Source organism: Nothobranchius furzeri, chromosome 3, assembly GCF_043380555.1.
Source record: "Nothobranchius furzeri strain GRZ-AD chromosome 3, NfurGRZ-RIMD1, whole genome shotgun sequence".
Lineage (NCBI taxonomy): Eukaryota > Metazoa > Chordata > Actinopteri > Cyprinodontiformes > Nothobranchiidae > Nothobranchius > Nothobranchius furzeri.
Genome location: NC_091743.1, coordinates 4,926,632 through 4,940,856, shown reverse-complemented (window position 1 = coordinate 4,940,856; position 14,225 = coordinate 4,926,632). Strand labels below are relative to the sequence as shown.

The 14,225-nt window shown below is 42.0% G+C and overlaps 1 protein-coding gene across 3 annotated transcripts in view; it reads right to left on the bottom strand.

Annotated features, from left to right (window-relative positions):
• The window catches only part of LOC107372335 (laminin subunit beta-3), a 143,632-nt gene that overhangs the window by 31,587 nt on the left and 97,820 nt on the right, over positions 1 to 14,225 (bottom strand). For all 3 annotated transcript variants that reach the window (XM_054734789.2, XM_054734788.2, XM_054734790.2), the window contains 8 exons: positions 4,250 to 4,604; positions 4,020 to 4,180; positions 3,292 to 3,503; positions 2,788 to 2,994; positions 2,551 to 2,695; positions 2,256 to 2,463; positions 2,001 to 2,142; positions 1,748 to 1,924 (listed from right to left, as the gene is read on the bottom strand). In XM_054734789.2, coding sequence (XP_054590764.2) covers positions 1,748 to 1,924; positions 2,001 to 2,142; positions 2,256 to 2,463; positions 2,551 to 2,695; positions 2,788 to 2,994; positions 3,292 to 3,503; positions 4,020 to 4,180; positions 4,250 to 4,604 — 1,607 coding nt within the window. The remainder of the gene's footprint in view (positions 1 to 1,747; positions 1,925 to 2,000; positions 2,143 to 2,255; positions 2,464 to 2,550; positions 2,696 to 2,787; positions 2,995 to 3,291; positions 3,504 to 4,019; positions 4,181 to 4,249; positions 4,605 to 14,225) is intronic.

Genomic DNA, 14,225 nt, shown 5'->3' with positions numbered 1-14,225 from the left:
CAGTTAGGACTCCTCCCTCCCTTTTAAAAGCGTTTTCGCTTCCGAGGACATTGTGGTTGTAAAGCCACATGTTAGTAGTCTGGCCCCGGTGTAATCAGCCAATTTCTGCGGGAATGTGACGGCGGAACCGGTTTGCAGCAATGCGAGTCCCACCCCCCCACCCCCCCGTTTATCTAATAGCGTCGCGCTTACGATTTTATAGACTTTTTTTACGAGCTTAGGGCATGTCTAGCCTGTGTAATAATCCGGGACTTGGGTGAATCACTTTTGAAAAGTTTTTAACTTACCCGGACACAGAGCTCTCTCCTTCCTCGCTGATGATTCGGCATGCTTGCAGGTGACGAATGTCTTCCCCTGATTTAACTGAAAATGCTCCCAAACTTTAGAAGTTCTTACTTTTTTGGGTATCGCTGCTTCTGCCATGTTCCTCTTCCAAACACCTGCCGGCTCTCCCTTGCGCTGATCTGACTTGCTCCGATCTGCGCCATGGTCGCCGGCGGGCGGGAAGGGGTGGGGGGTGGGGGGTGGGGGGGCTTTTGGAAGAGTTGTGTGACAAAACGAATCGATGACGCAATTCGTTGCCAACGCTTTTAGTAATCGATTTTCATCGAATTTATCGATTCGTTGTTGCAGCCCTAGTTTCAACAAACTGACAAGACTTTCAGCTATTAAAGGTTAAAAAAATATTTTACATATCTATTACAGTTTTTCTAAAATCACAGGTAGAAGTTGAGGTACGGCTTGAGATTTTCAGAAAAAATCTCTAAAATTATAATGGGCAGAGAAAGGAGCAATGACGCTCCTTTGCTCCATTTCTGACATTGTCCTGAGAAAAACCGTAGGTCTGATTGAAATGAGACACATGCTGGCTTGCAGCTAACGGATATATCTTCGTTTTGAGCTATAAATCATGAATGTACTCCAAACATTGTGGTCGTACGGTTAATTTGTTTGAGAATATTTAAATAAAAAAAAAGTCTCTCACCACTCTAAACTGAAAATTCCGCACTCTAACTTCTGACCTTCACATTTTCTGGAAACTCACTCCATGAGCCCGGAAGCAGAAGCCCTCTTTAGGACTTTTTTTTAACATAAAATTAATTTCTATACAGACAGCAAGGTCATGCTGGGGTGGGGGGACAATCAGTCAAGAACATTCTATATCCCCGTGCACAAAACGACCCAATGTGTCCATCCTTGTTCCGGCCAACGGAAATACGTTCCATAACACCTCCACCCGGCTGACCTCAGGTCTCGATCGTAGCAGCACAACACGGTTCAAAGGACTAGTCTTTCTCTCTGATACATATTTTCATTCACTTGTTGCTCATAATGCAAAGGACCTCACTGAACCAGACCCTGAAGTTCACTCCTGTTTACACAAACATGGTGATGCGTGCATCCACAGCGCTTGGAGCTATTCTCACTGTCCATGATAGTCCAACTTTACAGATGAGGAAAAAGTGGAAAAGTTATTTGTAAACATTTGTGACTAGAATAGAAGAAAAGAAAAATATTATTTACAGAATCTCATGAGATGAATTTACCCATTTTGTCTATTTGCTGTTCCTGTTTTCTTCTTTCCAGGTCCAATTAGTGGATATTCTGAACACGGAACACAGGCCAACAATCAACATGCACACACCTCATGAATATGGTCCTTTGCCATTAGGGTACCTCCTCCTCCAGACACCAATCTGAGACTTAGCTGTGACACCGACATGAACAGGTACATCAGCTCTCTCACCTGGGCAGCTGCTGCGGCTGCATCCTCAGCTCGGCCAGCGTCTTTCTGAGCATCCTGGGCCTGCTGGGGTCCATTCTTCTGCAGCTCCTTTAGCTCCTCCAGTAGGGGTTTCAATGGCTTTATGAGTGATGAGACATCAACCAGCGCTTCCTCTGTTGGGCTCAGCTGGCCTTTCGTCTGGACCACGAGAAAACTTTCTATAGCATTGGGTTCTGGGCAGTAAAAACAGATGGCAGGTGTCTCTGCTTCCTACCTGGGTCAGGGTCTTGTTCAGGTCGCCGATCATGTCCAAGCTGTCCTGTAGCTTTTTCTCCAGGTCGTAGATGGATCCATTAGTCGTGTCTAGGTCTGTCTGCAGTTGGCTTACGTCAGCCTTTGCTCTCAGTGCCTGGTCCCTGTTCACACAAACACTTTTTCTTCTCATGTGTGAACATTTACTCATAGTGGCGTCTGCCAGGTACGATTCATTCCTGCACCTGGGAGTGTAAAGGTGTGTGGGGGTTCTTACCTGACATCTCGGGCGTCTTGCAGCAGTCTTCTTGCTGTGTCCAGTTGTGGCTCCGCCTCCTTCAGCACATGTGTGCTGTTTGTAAGATCTGCTGATAAATTCTTGAGCTCTCCTATCTTCACATACAGTTCAGACAGGCCGAGTGGCAGCTTGGCTTTTAGGATCCAGTCACTCACCTCCTGGATCTGAGTCAGGTTGGACGATGGGTCTAAACACCCAGACATCAGTACAAGTTAAACCAGCAACATCATAAATAGGACATAGCTGCTGCTTCCACGGAGAGGTGATTCTATACCTGACAGGAAGTTCTTTAGCTCTTTCACAGTGTTGCTCATCTCCTCTAGATCTTTTTCCAGCTCATTTCTGGTCTGCTTTATTTTGCTGGACAGGTCCTTTGCAGACTGTCTGACCTGATTTGTTGTCTTTTGAGTTTTCTGAAGCTGCATGGAAACAAAAAAGAAAATGATTTAGCATCTGCTGACTGGCTTGGTAATAAAGGGAAAGGGTTTGGTGTTTGTGTTGTGGAGCATACCTGAGCTGCAGCCTCTGTGATCTTCTTACCAAGTTTGTCTAGTTGGTCTTTCACAACCGTCACATCGGTATTTGCTCTGTTGCCCAGAGGCAGAGCACCTACGCACTCTGCTCCTTTCTCACACCGTTGGTCTCTCTCTGGGGGGCACAGGGGTCCACCCTCACATCGGAAGGGGCTGCAGACATCTGACCGAACACTGCCACATACCTGGAAGACAACGTCACAAAGATCTGGAACAGTTTATGAACCATCACAAGTGACTCGTGTTGTCAGTGACTGTAGGGTTGGGTAAACCTGGGGAGTTCTGGGTTGTAACTACATGTGACAGATTTGGTGTGGATTGGCAGGAACAGAGACTCAAAGTCAGGCATGGACTTAAATCTGTTAAAGGAGAAGTTGTTACGTGGCCTGATCTTCATTATACCTTAAATTGGTTTACTCCTACAAATATGAGGGGTGAGGGGTTGTTTTTATGCGGTGTCTGGTTTGGGCTGAAGCTCACACCTGTTTAGCAGCAGGAATCAGGTCCGGCTGGGAGGCCATGCTGCTGTTCAGACCTTTCAGGTCTCTGGTGTTCCCTGGTTGCACTCTTTCCCAAACATTACTGGTCTGTTCTCGGAGGTCAGAGGCATTCTTGACTATGTCCTCAGTAGCATTCACCTTTTTGGCTGCATCTGTTGAGTCCTTGTAGGCAGTTTTGATGGCAGAAAATGCTCCTGCAGAAACACAGAGGTTAAGGGTTATTAGAGTTCCTCTCTGTTCTGAAAAGCCTCAGTTTGGAGATAAATAGACTTGTTCTGACCAGTTTCTAAACGACTCATCCCTAACATCAGTCCATGTTTATCAGCCTCTACACCAGGGTATGATGTGATGTAACCCCCGCTCATTTATTTATTATAAAAGATTAACAAAGCAATATAAAACTCCCCAGCAGTAAGAAAACTCAGGTTCGGCACAAGTGGGCCAGGTTGGCGGTCGATGGCCTATCGCTGCTCGGTAAAGTGTAAAACGGCCTGATATAGAAACTTTAGGGTGGAAATCCATCTTCCTCTCAGTGATTAGTCGTCAGCTCATCTGGTCAGAATTCGTCCACATTTCTCCAAACCACACCAAGTGAACAGATGGTCATTTTTCATATTTCCACAGAAACCCATTCCTAAAAATATGGACCATCTCTTTAACATGACAGCTTCAGCCAGTGAGCCATCCCATAATACTTCAGTGGTTCTGACCTGTGTTAAATGTGCCTGAGGATCCTCCTGAGGCACTTCTCTTGGTTTCATACATCAGTACCAGTCTGTCGAACAAAGCCTGTAGTTCGTCCAGCTCGGACTCCAGGTCAGGTGTTTTTAGTGTGGGCGGGACTTTACTGTCAACCCTTCCCAACTCATCTCTACAGGGCATAAGGAGATCAGCAGGCTGAATTAGTGTTCCTCAAGTACAAAGAAAAGTAGTTCCTTACCTGAGCTTGTTGAGCTGGACCAGAGCACCAGAAAGTTGTCTAATGGTACTGGGTGAAGGGGAGATAGAACTCTTGATCAGGTTCACACTCGCCTCCAGGTTTCCAAAATTCTCTGGGCCTCCAGGAACATCAGGGAATCTGCTAAAAAGTGTCTCCAGGGCTAAGCTAATATTCATCCTCTGGGAGTCCAGTGTGAAGAAGCAGGAGGGGCAAAGTTCACACGCAGGGAAGGAAGCACAATGTCCTCGAGAGCAGGTATCACAGCGTGGTCCAGTGACACCGTGCCGACAAAAACACTCCCCCGTCTGCTTATCACACCCTCCTGGAACAGTTCCCACCGCATCGCACCTACACACTGTGGAACAAGGCAAAGGAGACCACAGAATAAAACTTACCATCCAGGACCACACACACACACACACACACACACACACACACACACACACACACACACACACAAACTGTTGGAGGCTGAGTTTGGTCGTGAGATGGCTCAAAAAGCTGTCGCGGAGCCGGTCACACTGAACATCTACAGATATGCTAATCATCCTCATGGTCACCTCTGTTGTCAAGATTCTGCTCACAATGAGGGATTTGGCTAAAGCCTGGTTTATGCTTCTCCGTCAGCTCCGCAAGGGACAGACACGCACGGATTGACGGAAGCGTTTTGCTCTCATACTTCTCCGTCTCCTGGAGAGCGTTGCAAAGCAATTGCCCGGCAGGACAACAGAGGGCACAGCGCTGTTCTGTGGTATCCTGTCATGTATCGGTCCAAGATAGTGTGTTTATATTGTGTTTTTTGTGTACATAAGAGACTTTTAACACGGACATATTTGTCTCTCATTCTCCCACCTCTTCATGCGCTCCCCACCTCTAAACCCACGTTTCCTGTCATTTCCGTCCACAAATAAAACGCTTGCTGCGCATCTCTTCACTCTTCCAGTCACGGGAAGATGAAACGTTCATATTTTTAGAGTTTTTTCGCGAGGTATTCTTCAAGCTTCTCCGTGTCTGCCGCTTGTTATCCTCGGCTCTCTTTGCAATGGCGGCGCTGTAAACAACAGCGGTGTCCTGACCAATCACAAGCTTGCGTAATCCGTCTCGTTCGACGGATGTTTAAAAAAGTGGGCTCGACTCCGTACGTACTTGCGCGCCTGCCGGAGCCCTACGCAAGGACGTTGCGTGTCTCCGCACTGACGCAGATGGAGAAGCATAAATCAGGCTTCAGACGGCCAAAAATCACACAGTGTGGTCTGGGCATAAGTGAGCCTCTAATGTGCATGACACTGTAAGGGTCACAAACATCCCAGGGACCACACCTGAACTACCTCTGCTTTAAGTTCTTTGAGATGCTAAAGCTGAGAGGAAAGATGACCTGTAAGGACCCTTAGGATGGTGGTATTTAAGTCAGCATTACATCAAATGAGTCAACCTCTTAACTGAAGGTGAACTAACCAGTCCCTGTCAGTCAAGCCAGTTGGAGCCAATAGATCTATAGCCCAGTTCATACGTCTCCATCAGCTCCATGAGGGAGACACGCACACGCGTTGACAGAGACGTTTTGCTGTCAAGACTTCTCCGTAAGCTGGAGATTGTTGCAAAGCAGTTCCCCGTCAGGACAACAGAGGGCGTAGCACTGTTCTGAGGTATCCGGTGCACGATAGTGTATTTACTAGTATTTACATTGTTTTAATGTGTTTCAGAGACGTTTTAACACCAACAAATTAGTCCCTCATTCCCCTTCACCACTTCCTGCAATCAGCACCTCTACACTCGTGTTTCTCGTCTTTTTTGTCTACGAATAAAACGTTTGCTGCGTATCTTTGTACTCCTTCAGTCACGGGTGAATAGACGTTCATATTTTCAGACTTTGTCTGTGATGCGTTGTTCAATCGGTTCTGTGTCTGCCGCTAAATATCTCTTTACTTGTTGAAGTAGCAAAGATGGTGCTGTTGATGAATTTACAGGAGGTGGCATCCAGACCAATCACAAGCTTGCAGTCTCTGTAGACGGATAGATAAGATTGGGGCAAGTCTCCGTCTTCCTCTGCGAGCTTGTTGGAGGGCTCTTGCGTGGGCGCATAATGGCATAGAGTGCGTCCGTCCTGACGCAGACGGAGAAGTATAAATTAGGGTTATCTTTGGGTTGAGGCCACCAGAGGGACTGTAGCCATTAAACTTTATGCAACAGGTTCAATCTTTGTAGTATGATTGTCTCAGGTTTTTCTTTAGTACAACAGTTTGCATTGTTATGTATGTAATGCCAGATGTAACCTCCTCCCGCTAATCAGGGCTTGGGCTGTTATTCTCTTAACTAACACTGTCAGAAGAATTAGGTTAGCTTCTGGAACTTGTCAAGAAAGGAATACTACTGACAACTTCTTTAGAGCGAAAGTAAATTATTTAAAAAAAAACAAAGTACAATAGTCAAATGTCAGTCGTTGTCCAGGGGAAAAAAATTTGCAGCCCTACTGGCTGGCCATTCTCCTAGAAGGTTCAGGGGCCCATGATTATTGAAGAATGATTATTGCAATCCCAATGGTGCACCACTCTATTGAACAATCCAGGAGTTCACTCCAGGCTCCAAAAATGATTGCCTTCTGCTTGCAGCAGATAAAAGGAAGTGACACCACCAACATCTCTGACGAAGACGATAGTGAAAAGTCAAAACATGTCAGCAAAAGTAACAACAAACCCTTATAACTCTGTGTATAATAAAGAACAAAAGAAAATGAAATTGTATAACCAACACAATACCAGAGTAACAAAGATGTTAAAAGAAGAATACGGAAAACAAGGAACAAGAGACTTCTGACTGCTGGAAAAGTTACATCTAAAACGTGCACATTTAAGGAACCATCTACACCTCAACTTAAAGAGTAACAAAACCCTAAAATTTCTATTTTTTTGCTAATTAACTGTATAATTGGGTCTTTACAAATGCAGTCTTTCTGTTTCGGTGCATTTTTTGACATGTTTGTGTAAACTTGATTCAATCCAGAATCTAGGTCTAAAAACATCTTAGTGCTGCCCCCTGTGGCAGAACTGCAGCTACTGCACTTTAAACTTGTGATTGACTGGGGCTGGAGCAATTTCACGTCATCGGTACAGTCTCCTCCCACTCCCCCTCCCTTCCAGGATGGAAATTCTCCACACTTGGTCATGCTACTCTGTGCCTCCTGGCAACACCAACTTCCATTGCATTTTTCAAATCCTGACTAGGGGTGGAGCTACATTTTTTGATGGTGTGCCGATCCTCTTTAAGATGCTGGGATGAAGACACAACTCCAACGAGCCCATGGCTGAAACACTGACTAGGACAGCACACCACATAACGGAAAAGACAAGGAAAGCACTATTCAAAGAAAGGATAAGGAATATCATAGCAAACAGAAGCAAGAGGAAAGTGAACTGGAGGTGCCTGGATCTCAAAAATGCTTAGGAGTTAGATACAAAAAAACAGAGGAACAAATAAATGAACACATGATGGAACAACAGGAAAAATAAAGAACAAAAGTGAAACAAAGACATATGGAGAAGTTAGCCAAACTCATTAAAGAGCAAGTCACCCCCAAATAAACTTTTTTTTGCTGATAAACTAAATAAACGAGTGTCTAATTGTGCTGCAGACACGTGTCGTCAATACTTTGGCACTTCAGTGCATCTTAGTTAAAGAGCAAGTCACCCCCAAATAAACTTTCTTTTGCTGATAAACTAAATAAACGTGTGTCTAATCATGCTGCAGACACGTATCGTCAATAATTTGGCACTTCAGTGCATCTTAGTTAAAATTTAAATATTCTGCCTAAAACTGTCAGTGTTGTGCCGTTGTCAGGTAAAAACTCTGCACCGTATTTGAATTTATATCTGCCACCGCTATTGGCTAAGAGGTATGCTATGATGTAAACTGGTACATTATGATGTCACAATGCTGTCGAGAGCGCGTGTGTGTGTGTATTTGTTAGCAGCTCCGCCCTCTCGGTCTGCCAGGCAACAGCATTTGTTGCATTTTTCAAACATGAAGTGGGAGTGGAGTTAGACTCTGGTAGGGGTTGACTTGCTCTTTAACAAGAAAAAGAAATAAGAAAAACAAGACAACGACACAGAACTCCTGGGTATTGTAGGAGTTGGTAAATTAAGTGCTTTAACAGCTTAATATATTACGTCTACTTATGACCAATAAGCTGTGATACTCTATATAAATATAGAATATCAACCTGCATGTTTAATCAGAGATTTTAGGATTCTTTGTTTATTCAGGGATTGTAAACACTTTGTCTTGATTAATGAATTTATTTTCCAAACAATTAAAACATGACAAGTTAACTGATATTTACTGTGATGGATGGATCTAGGTGGATGAGATGTGATGTGTGGTGCCTATGTGTGAATGTGATGTTGTCAGAACTTTCGTATCGAGAAGAGCTGAGTTCTGGGTGAAAAAGGGATAGAATTTGGTTTGCGTTAAGCTATGAAGTTGATTCTTATCAAAAAGGCATCAGATGCTATCTGTGTGTCTGCTTCACCCTTTCTTGGAGACCCTCTTCGTGGATCCGAAGGTCAGAGAGGTCGGATGACCTCTGGCACCGAGGGCCGTAGAATACCCGTAGCACCCATTCTCCAGTCCAGAGATGTCCCGGGTCATAACAGATGGATGGAACCGTGCGTCTCGGAGGACTCTTATGGAGTCGGAACAATATCAGCTTTGTTCTGCAGGAACCGTTTGCTGTGTCAGCAGTAAACAGCTTTTAGCATGGTTTTGGCACCTTGCCAAAATTGCTCAAGGTTAAAGAGTGTCGCTCCGGATGGCCATTCCGGAGCTCTTTCTCTAGAACTGAAGTGCTGAATGATGAGAGCTGGAATGCGACTCCATTTGTTGAATCATCAGAGTGATTCTGTTTTAAAATTCTCATATTATGATTTGTGTGGCCAATCGGGGCTTGACATGTTAAGGGATATTACCAAGACAACCTCAGACATCACATCTTCTCTGATACCGGATGCTCTGATCTGGGGTAAAGAAATATCTATGTGTCCTGATGATTAACTTAACTTTGATTTATTTCTAATGAACCTTGTGTGAGTGTTGATGATGATGGCCTTGTCATATCAAACATTACTGATCCATGTATAAATCTTTCAATGTATTAATTTATTTCATTCCAGTAATTCAAGCACAGATCAAACATTATTGATTTAAGCAAAGATTAATCAAAACATTATTATTATTATTATTATTATTATTATTATTATACGAATGATTGACTCATATAAGCTGAAGCAGTCCTCCTATTAACAGTCCGGTCCGGTGTCGGTACAGTATCTGCTCGAGTGCAAGATCGGCTCGGGGTCCTTCGACTGCCGATGACGTCAAAGTACGGCAAACCCACTCGGACAAAATACACTACACATCTATACTGTTGGAAAGAATTTAGCAGTTTCGTTATTAAAATAATGTTTCTTAAGACGTAAGTTTGTGTTTATAATGGTATTTGTAAAATAAAACACTATTTTATTCATAATGTTGAACTCCTCTTTGAGCACATCCCTTGAAGAATCATAGGTATTAGCAACACCTGTGAAATTGTATTTGCAGGAAAGAAGTGTGTCCCGTTTAGTTAAGTATTTTGTGTTTAGAGTTTTTGACGTCTTGTCCATGAGTAGTTCAGTTACGCTCATAGCTGCTAGCTAAAACTCTGGAGTTAAAAGTTTTCTGGCTTTACTAAAATACCTGTCTGTACTTATTTGATTGATGGTATTTTTACTTTCTATTAGACTCCAAATGTAATCATTTGGCACGTTTCTAATTCATTATTTGCAATAATGTAATCGGCAATATTAGCATTAGCATTCCTATGGGTTTTTCCATGTATATTAGCATTGCGCTAACCACTCGCTGCCAAATTGCAGCCTTTGAGATTAGAAAATCTCCTGGCTTTACTAAAATATCTGTCTGTACTTATTTGATTGATGGTATTTTTACTTTCTATTAGACTCCAAATGTAATCATTTGGCACGTTTCTAATTCATAATTTGTAATAATGTAATCGGCGATATTAGCATTAGCATTCCTATGGGTTTTTCCATGTATATTAGCATTGCGCTAACCACTCGCTGCCAAATTGCAGCCTTTGAGATTAGAAAATCTCCTTTTGTCACATCGCAATTTAATTGCACATGCAGTTAATCGTTCAGCCCTAATATACATGCAGCTCTATGCTAAAAGTGTATTTTCAAAGAGGTAATGATGGATTTCTTTGTAAAAGTTGTCCATCTTTCCAATAGAAAGATTTGCCTGGACCAACGTAACGTGATAACAACGTAACGTGATTACGTAATTCCGTGAGGTTCATGTTCAGCCAATCAACTACTTAGACGTCATCGGCAGTCGACGGACCCCGAGCCGATCTTGCACCCGAGCAGATCCTGTACCGACACCGGCCCAGATAACGAGGCAGGCACCCAAAAGGGCCTTGAGAAGGGAACAGTATTGTTGACACTTTGTTATCATCACTTTGTTATCTTGTGTTCAGAGCTGCAAAGAGAACCAGCTGATGGAATAGCAGGACTCGGCAGATTAAACAGCAGCACATGTAGACTCCTGTCTCCATGTCGACCAGATATTGGAGGGGTCAAACTGTACTTAAAAACTGACCATTTCTGGACATTACAGTATGTAGAACACAAACTAACATAAGCAGAAGGAATATTAAAACAAACCATATGAGGAATTTATTGTAGCAACAGAAAGGCCATGTCAACAGATTACAGAGGAAGGAGAAAAAGCAGAATTGAGAAATAATATAATTGAGATATTAAAAAACAGTCAATACATCACTTGCTAAAAACAAATATTTTACCAGCAGACAAAGGAAGAACAACAGTGATAATGGACAAATTCAAACAACAGGTGGAACAGATGCTAGAGGACAAAAAAACACATACAATACTGAAAAAAGACCCGACAGTTAAGAAAAACATTAGAAAATATTGAAACCATTATTAGAGAAAGGCTAAATAACATAACGTACAAACAATGGATTCCAACAGCAAACATAACTTCAAAAATCTATGGAACGCCAAAGATACATAAACAGAACACTCCACTGAGGCCAATGGTAGACAGCGGTACACCAACATACAATATGGCAAAAGAGATCAGTCCACTACAAGGTAATTCAGACCAAAATTGCAAAAATAGCACAGAACTAACAAAATAACTAAAAAAGATCACTATTGACGACAAGGACACACTAATCTCACAGGACGTTATATTCCTGTAAACCAAAACACCGACCCAAAAAAACACTGATACAGTAGTAAGCAAAAACCCATAACCACTGCCCCCTGCTAACTTGGGAGAAACATTAATTCCCAGGTATGTGATACTCCCTGACTCCAATTGTGTATTAAGTAAATTGACAAATGAGAAATTAATTGGTAGAACTGTGAATTTTAACCAGTTTATAGAGTAATATGAAACTTTTGAAAAAGAGTTTATCAGTTCTATTGAATAAGAGAGAGAGATCATTGAGAATTCTGGAGAAAGAGTAAAACATCATCTGCATAAAGACTGATCTTATGTTCTATTTTCTTACACTTTATCCCTTTAATACCTGTTGTGTGCCTAATTGCTGCTGCTAGTGGTTCAATAAATATAGCAAACAGTGAGGGGGAGAGTGGGCATCCCTGCCTGGTCCCCCTCTGAAGACAGAAGCTAACTGATATTTGGTCGTTCGTCCTGACACATGCAGTTGGTGAACTGTATAATGTTTGTAGCATGTTTATGAAGAAGTTCCCAAACCCACATTTATGTAAAGTTGCAAATAAGAACTTCCAGTTAACTCTATCAAAAGCCTTTTCTGCATCTAGAGATAATATACTAGTTTCTATGTTTCTACTGTAAGAGAAATCTATCAAATTAAGTAATCTACATGAGTTAGTGGATGTTTGTCTACCCTTGATGAAACCGGTTTGGTCAGGGTGTATTATGCAGGGGTTACCTTTTCTAATCTTTTTGCCAGGGCTTTACAAATTATTTTGAGATCAACATTAATAAGGGAAATTGGGCGATAGCTGGTAGGAAATGCTGGATCTTTGCCTGGTTTTAACAAGAGACTAATATTGGCTGAATTCATATTTGGCTGTAATCTGCCGCACTCTTCGATATCCCTCACCATTCTGAAAAATATTGGAGCCAGAATGATCCAGAATTCTTTGTAGAACTCTGCTGGAAACCCGTCTGGACCTGGAGCTTTCCTATTTGTCATGGATTTAAGGGCTTCCTGGAGCTCCGCTGATGTTAGTGGCGAGTCCAGGACTGTAACTTGGCTGTCTGATAATTTAGGAAGTGTTATCCTATCAAGGAACTCATTGATCTCATTTTCTGATGGGTTTATCTGTGGTGAGTACAAAGTTTGGTAAAAGTCTCTGAAAGTGTTGTTTACGCTTTCAGTGTCATAAACTATATTCCCGGTTGAGTCTTTAACAGCAGATATGGTAGTTTTCTCTTTATTGATTTTTAACTGGCTAGCCAAAAATTTACCTGATTTATTACTATGTTCAAAGTTTTCTATTCATAGTCTTTGTGCGAAAAATTGTGTCTTTTTGTCAATGATTCCATGAAGTTCTAATTTAGCTTTACGTAATTTGCTCATTAACTCTTCTGTGGATGCCTCTAAAGACAATGATTTCTTCTAACTCCTGAATATGTTTGTTTTCTGTTTTTTTCTTATGGGATGAGAAAGAGATTATTTTACCTCTCATCACTGCCTTTCCTGCCTCCCAGAGAATAGATGCTGATGTTCCAGGCAGGTCATTATGTTCTAAATATAAAGCCCACTCCTTTTTAAAAAAATCAATAAAACTTTTGTCTTTCAGCAGTGATGTATTAAACCTCCAGTTTTTGTTTGGTGGGATTGTCTTCTTATTTACCAGAGTTAATGAAACCGGAGCATGGTCGCTGACAGCTATGGGGTATATCTCAGTGTCTGAAATGTCAGCCAACAATGAGCTGCTGACTAGAAAATAATCCAAAAGTGAATGAGAGTGATGGACGTGTGAGAAAAAAGTATACTCTCTACGGTTAGGATGAAGAGATCGCCATGCATCACAAAGCCCATAATCACTCATGTACTGTTTAACTATATTAGTGGATTGCCAATTGCGCTGAGTCCCAGCTGTACTGAGCCTGTCTGTTAAAGAGTTCCTCCAAAAATTAAAATCGCCTCCAAGTATAAGTGGACAGTCCAAGTGTTTGGAGAGTACAGAGAAAAAATTATGAAAGAATGAAGGGTCATCGATATTTGGACAGTATATGCTGACAATACATAAGCTTTGGTTCTGTATAGATATTTTTAACATTATAAATCTATCCTCTGGATCAGAGACTGTGTCCAATACTGTGAAATTGATGTTTTTGTGTATTAAAATAGTTACACCTCTTTGCCTAGAGTTATAGCAGGCAGAGAACATGCTCGGAAACTCAGGTGTCTTAAGTTCATCTGCAGATGTGGCAGATCTATGAGTCTCTTGTAATAATATTACGTCTGCTTGCACTCTCTTTAGCTGATCAAAAATCTTTAATCTTTTCTCTATGGAGCCTGCTCCATGTACGTTCCATGAGACAAACTTTAGTGCACCCATAGATGTTTGTGTGAGTAGCTAAAATATGATGCCTTCATGTGAATAAGATGGAATAAGTATCTAAATGTATAAAATAGTACGTTAATAAATAACAGAAAAGTAAATAATATAAATAATAAAGATCCAACAGTGTTTGTGGTTGTATTATTTGACGCATAAATTATGATATTGTGCTGTGGATTTAATATATATATATTTGTGTGTGTGTGTGTGTGTGTGTGTGTGTGTGTGTGTGTGTGTGTGTGTGTGTGTGTGTGTGAGTGTGTGTGTGTGTGTGTGTGCCTGTGTGTCGAGTCTGACGCAGTGCTGGAAAGTTGTGTGGTTGTGCCATA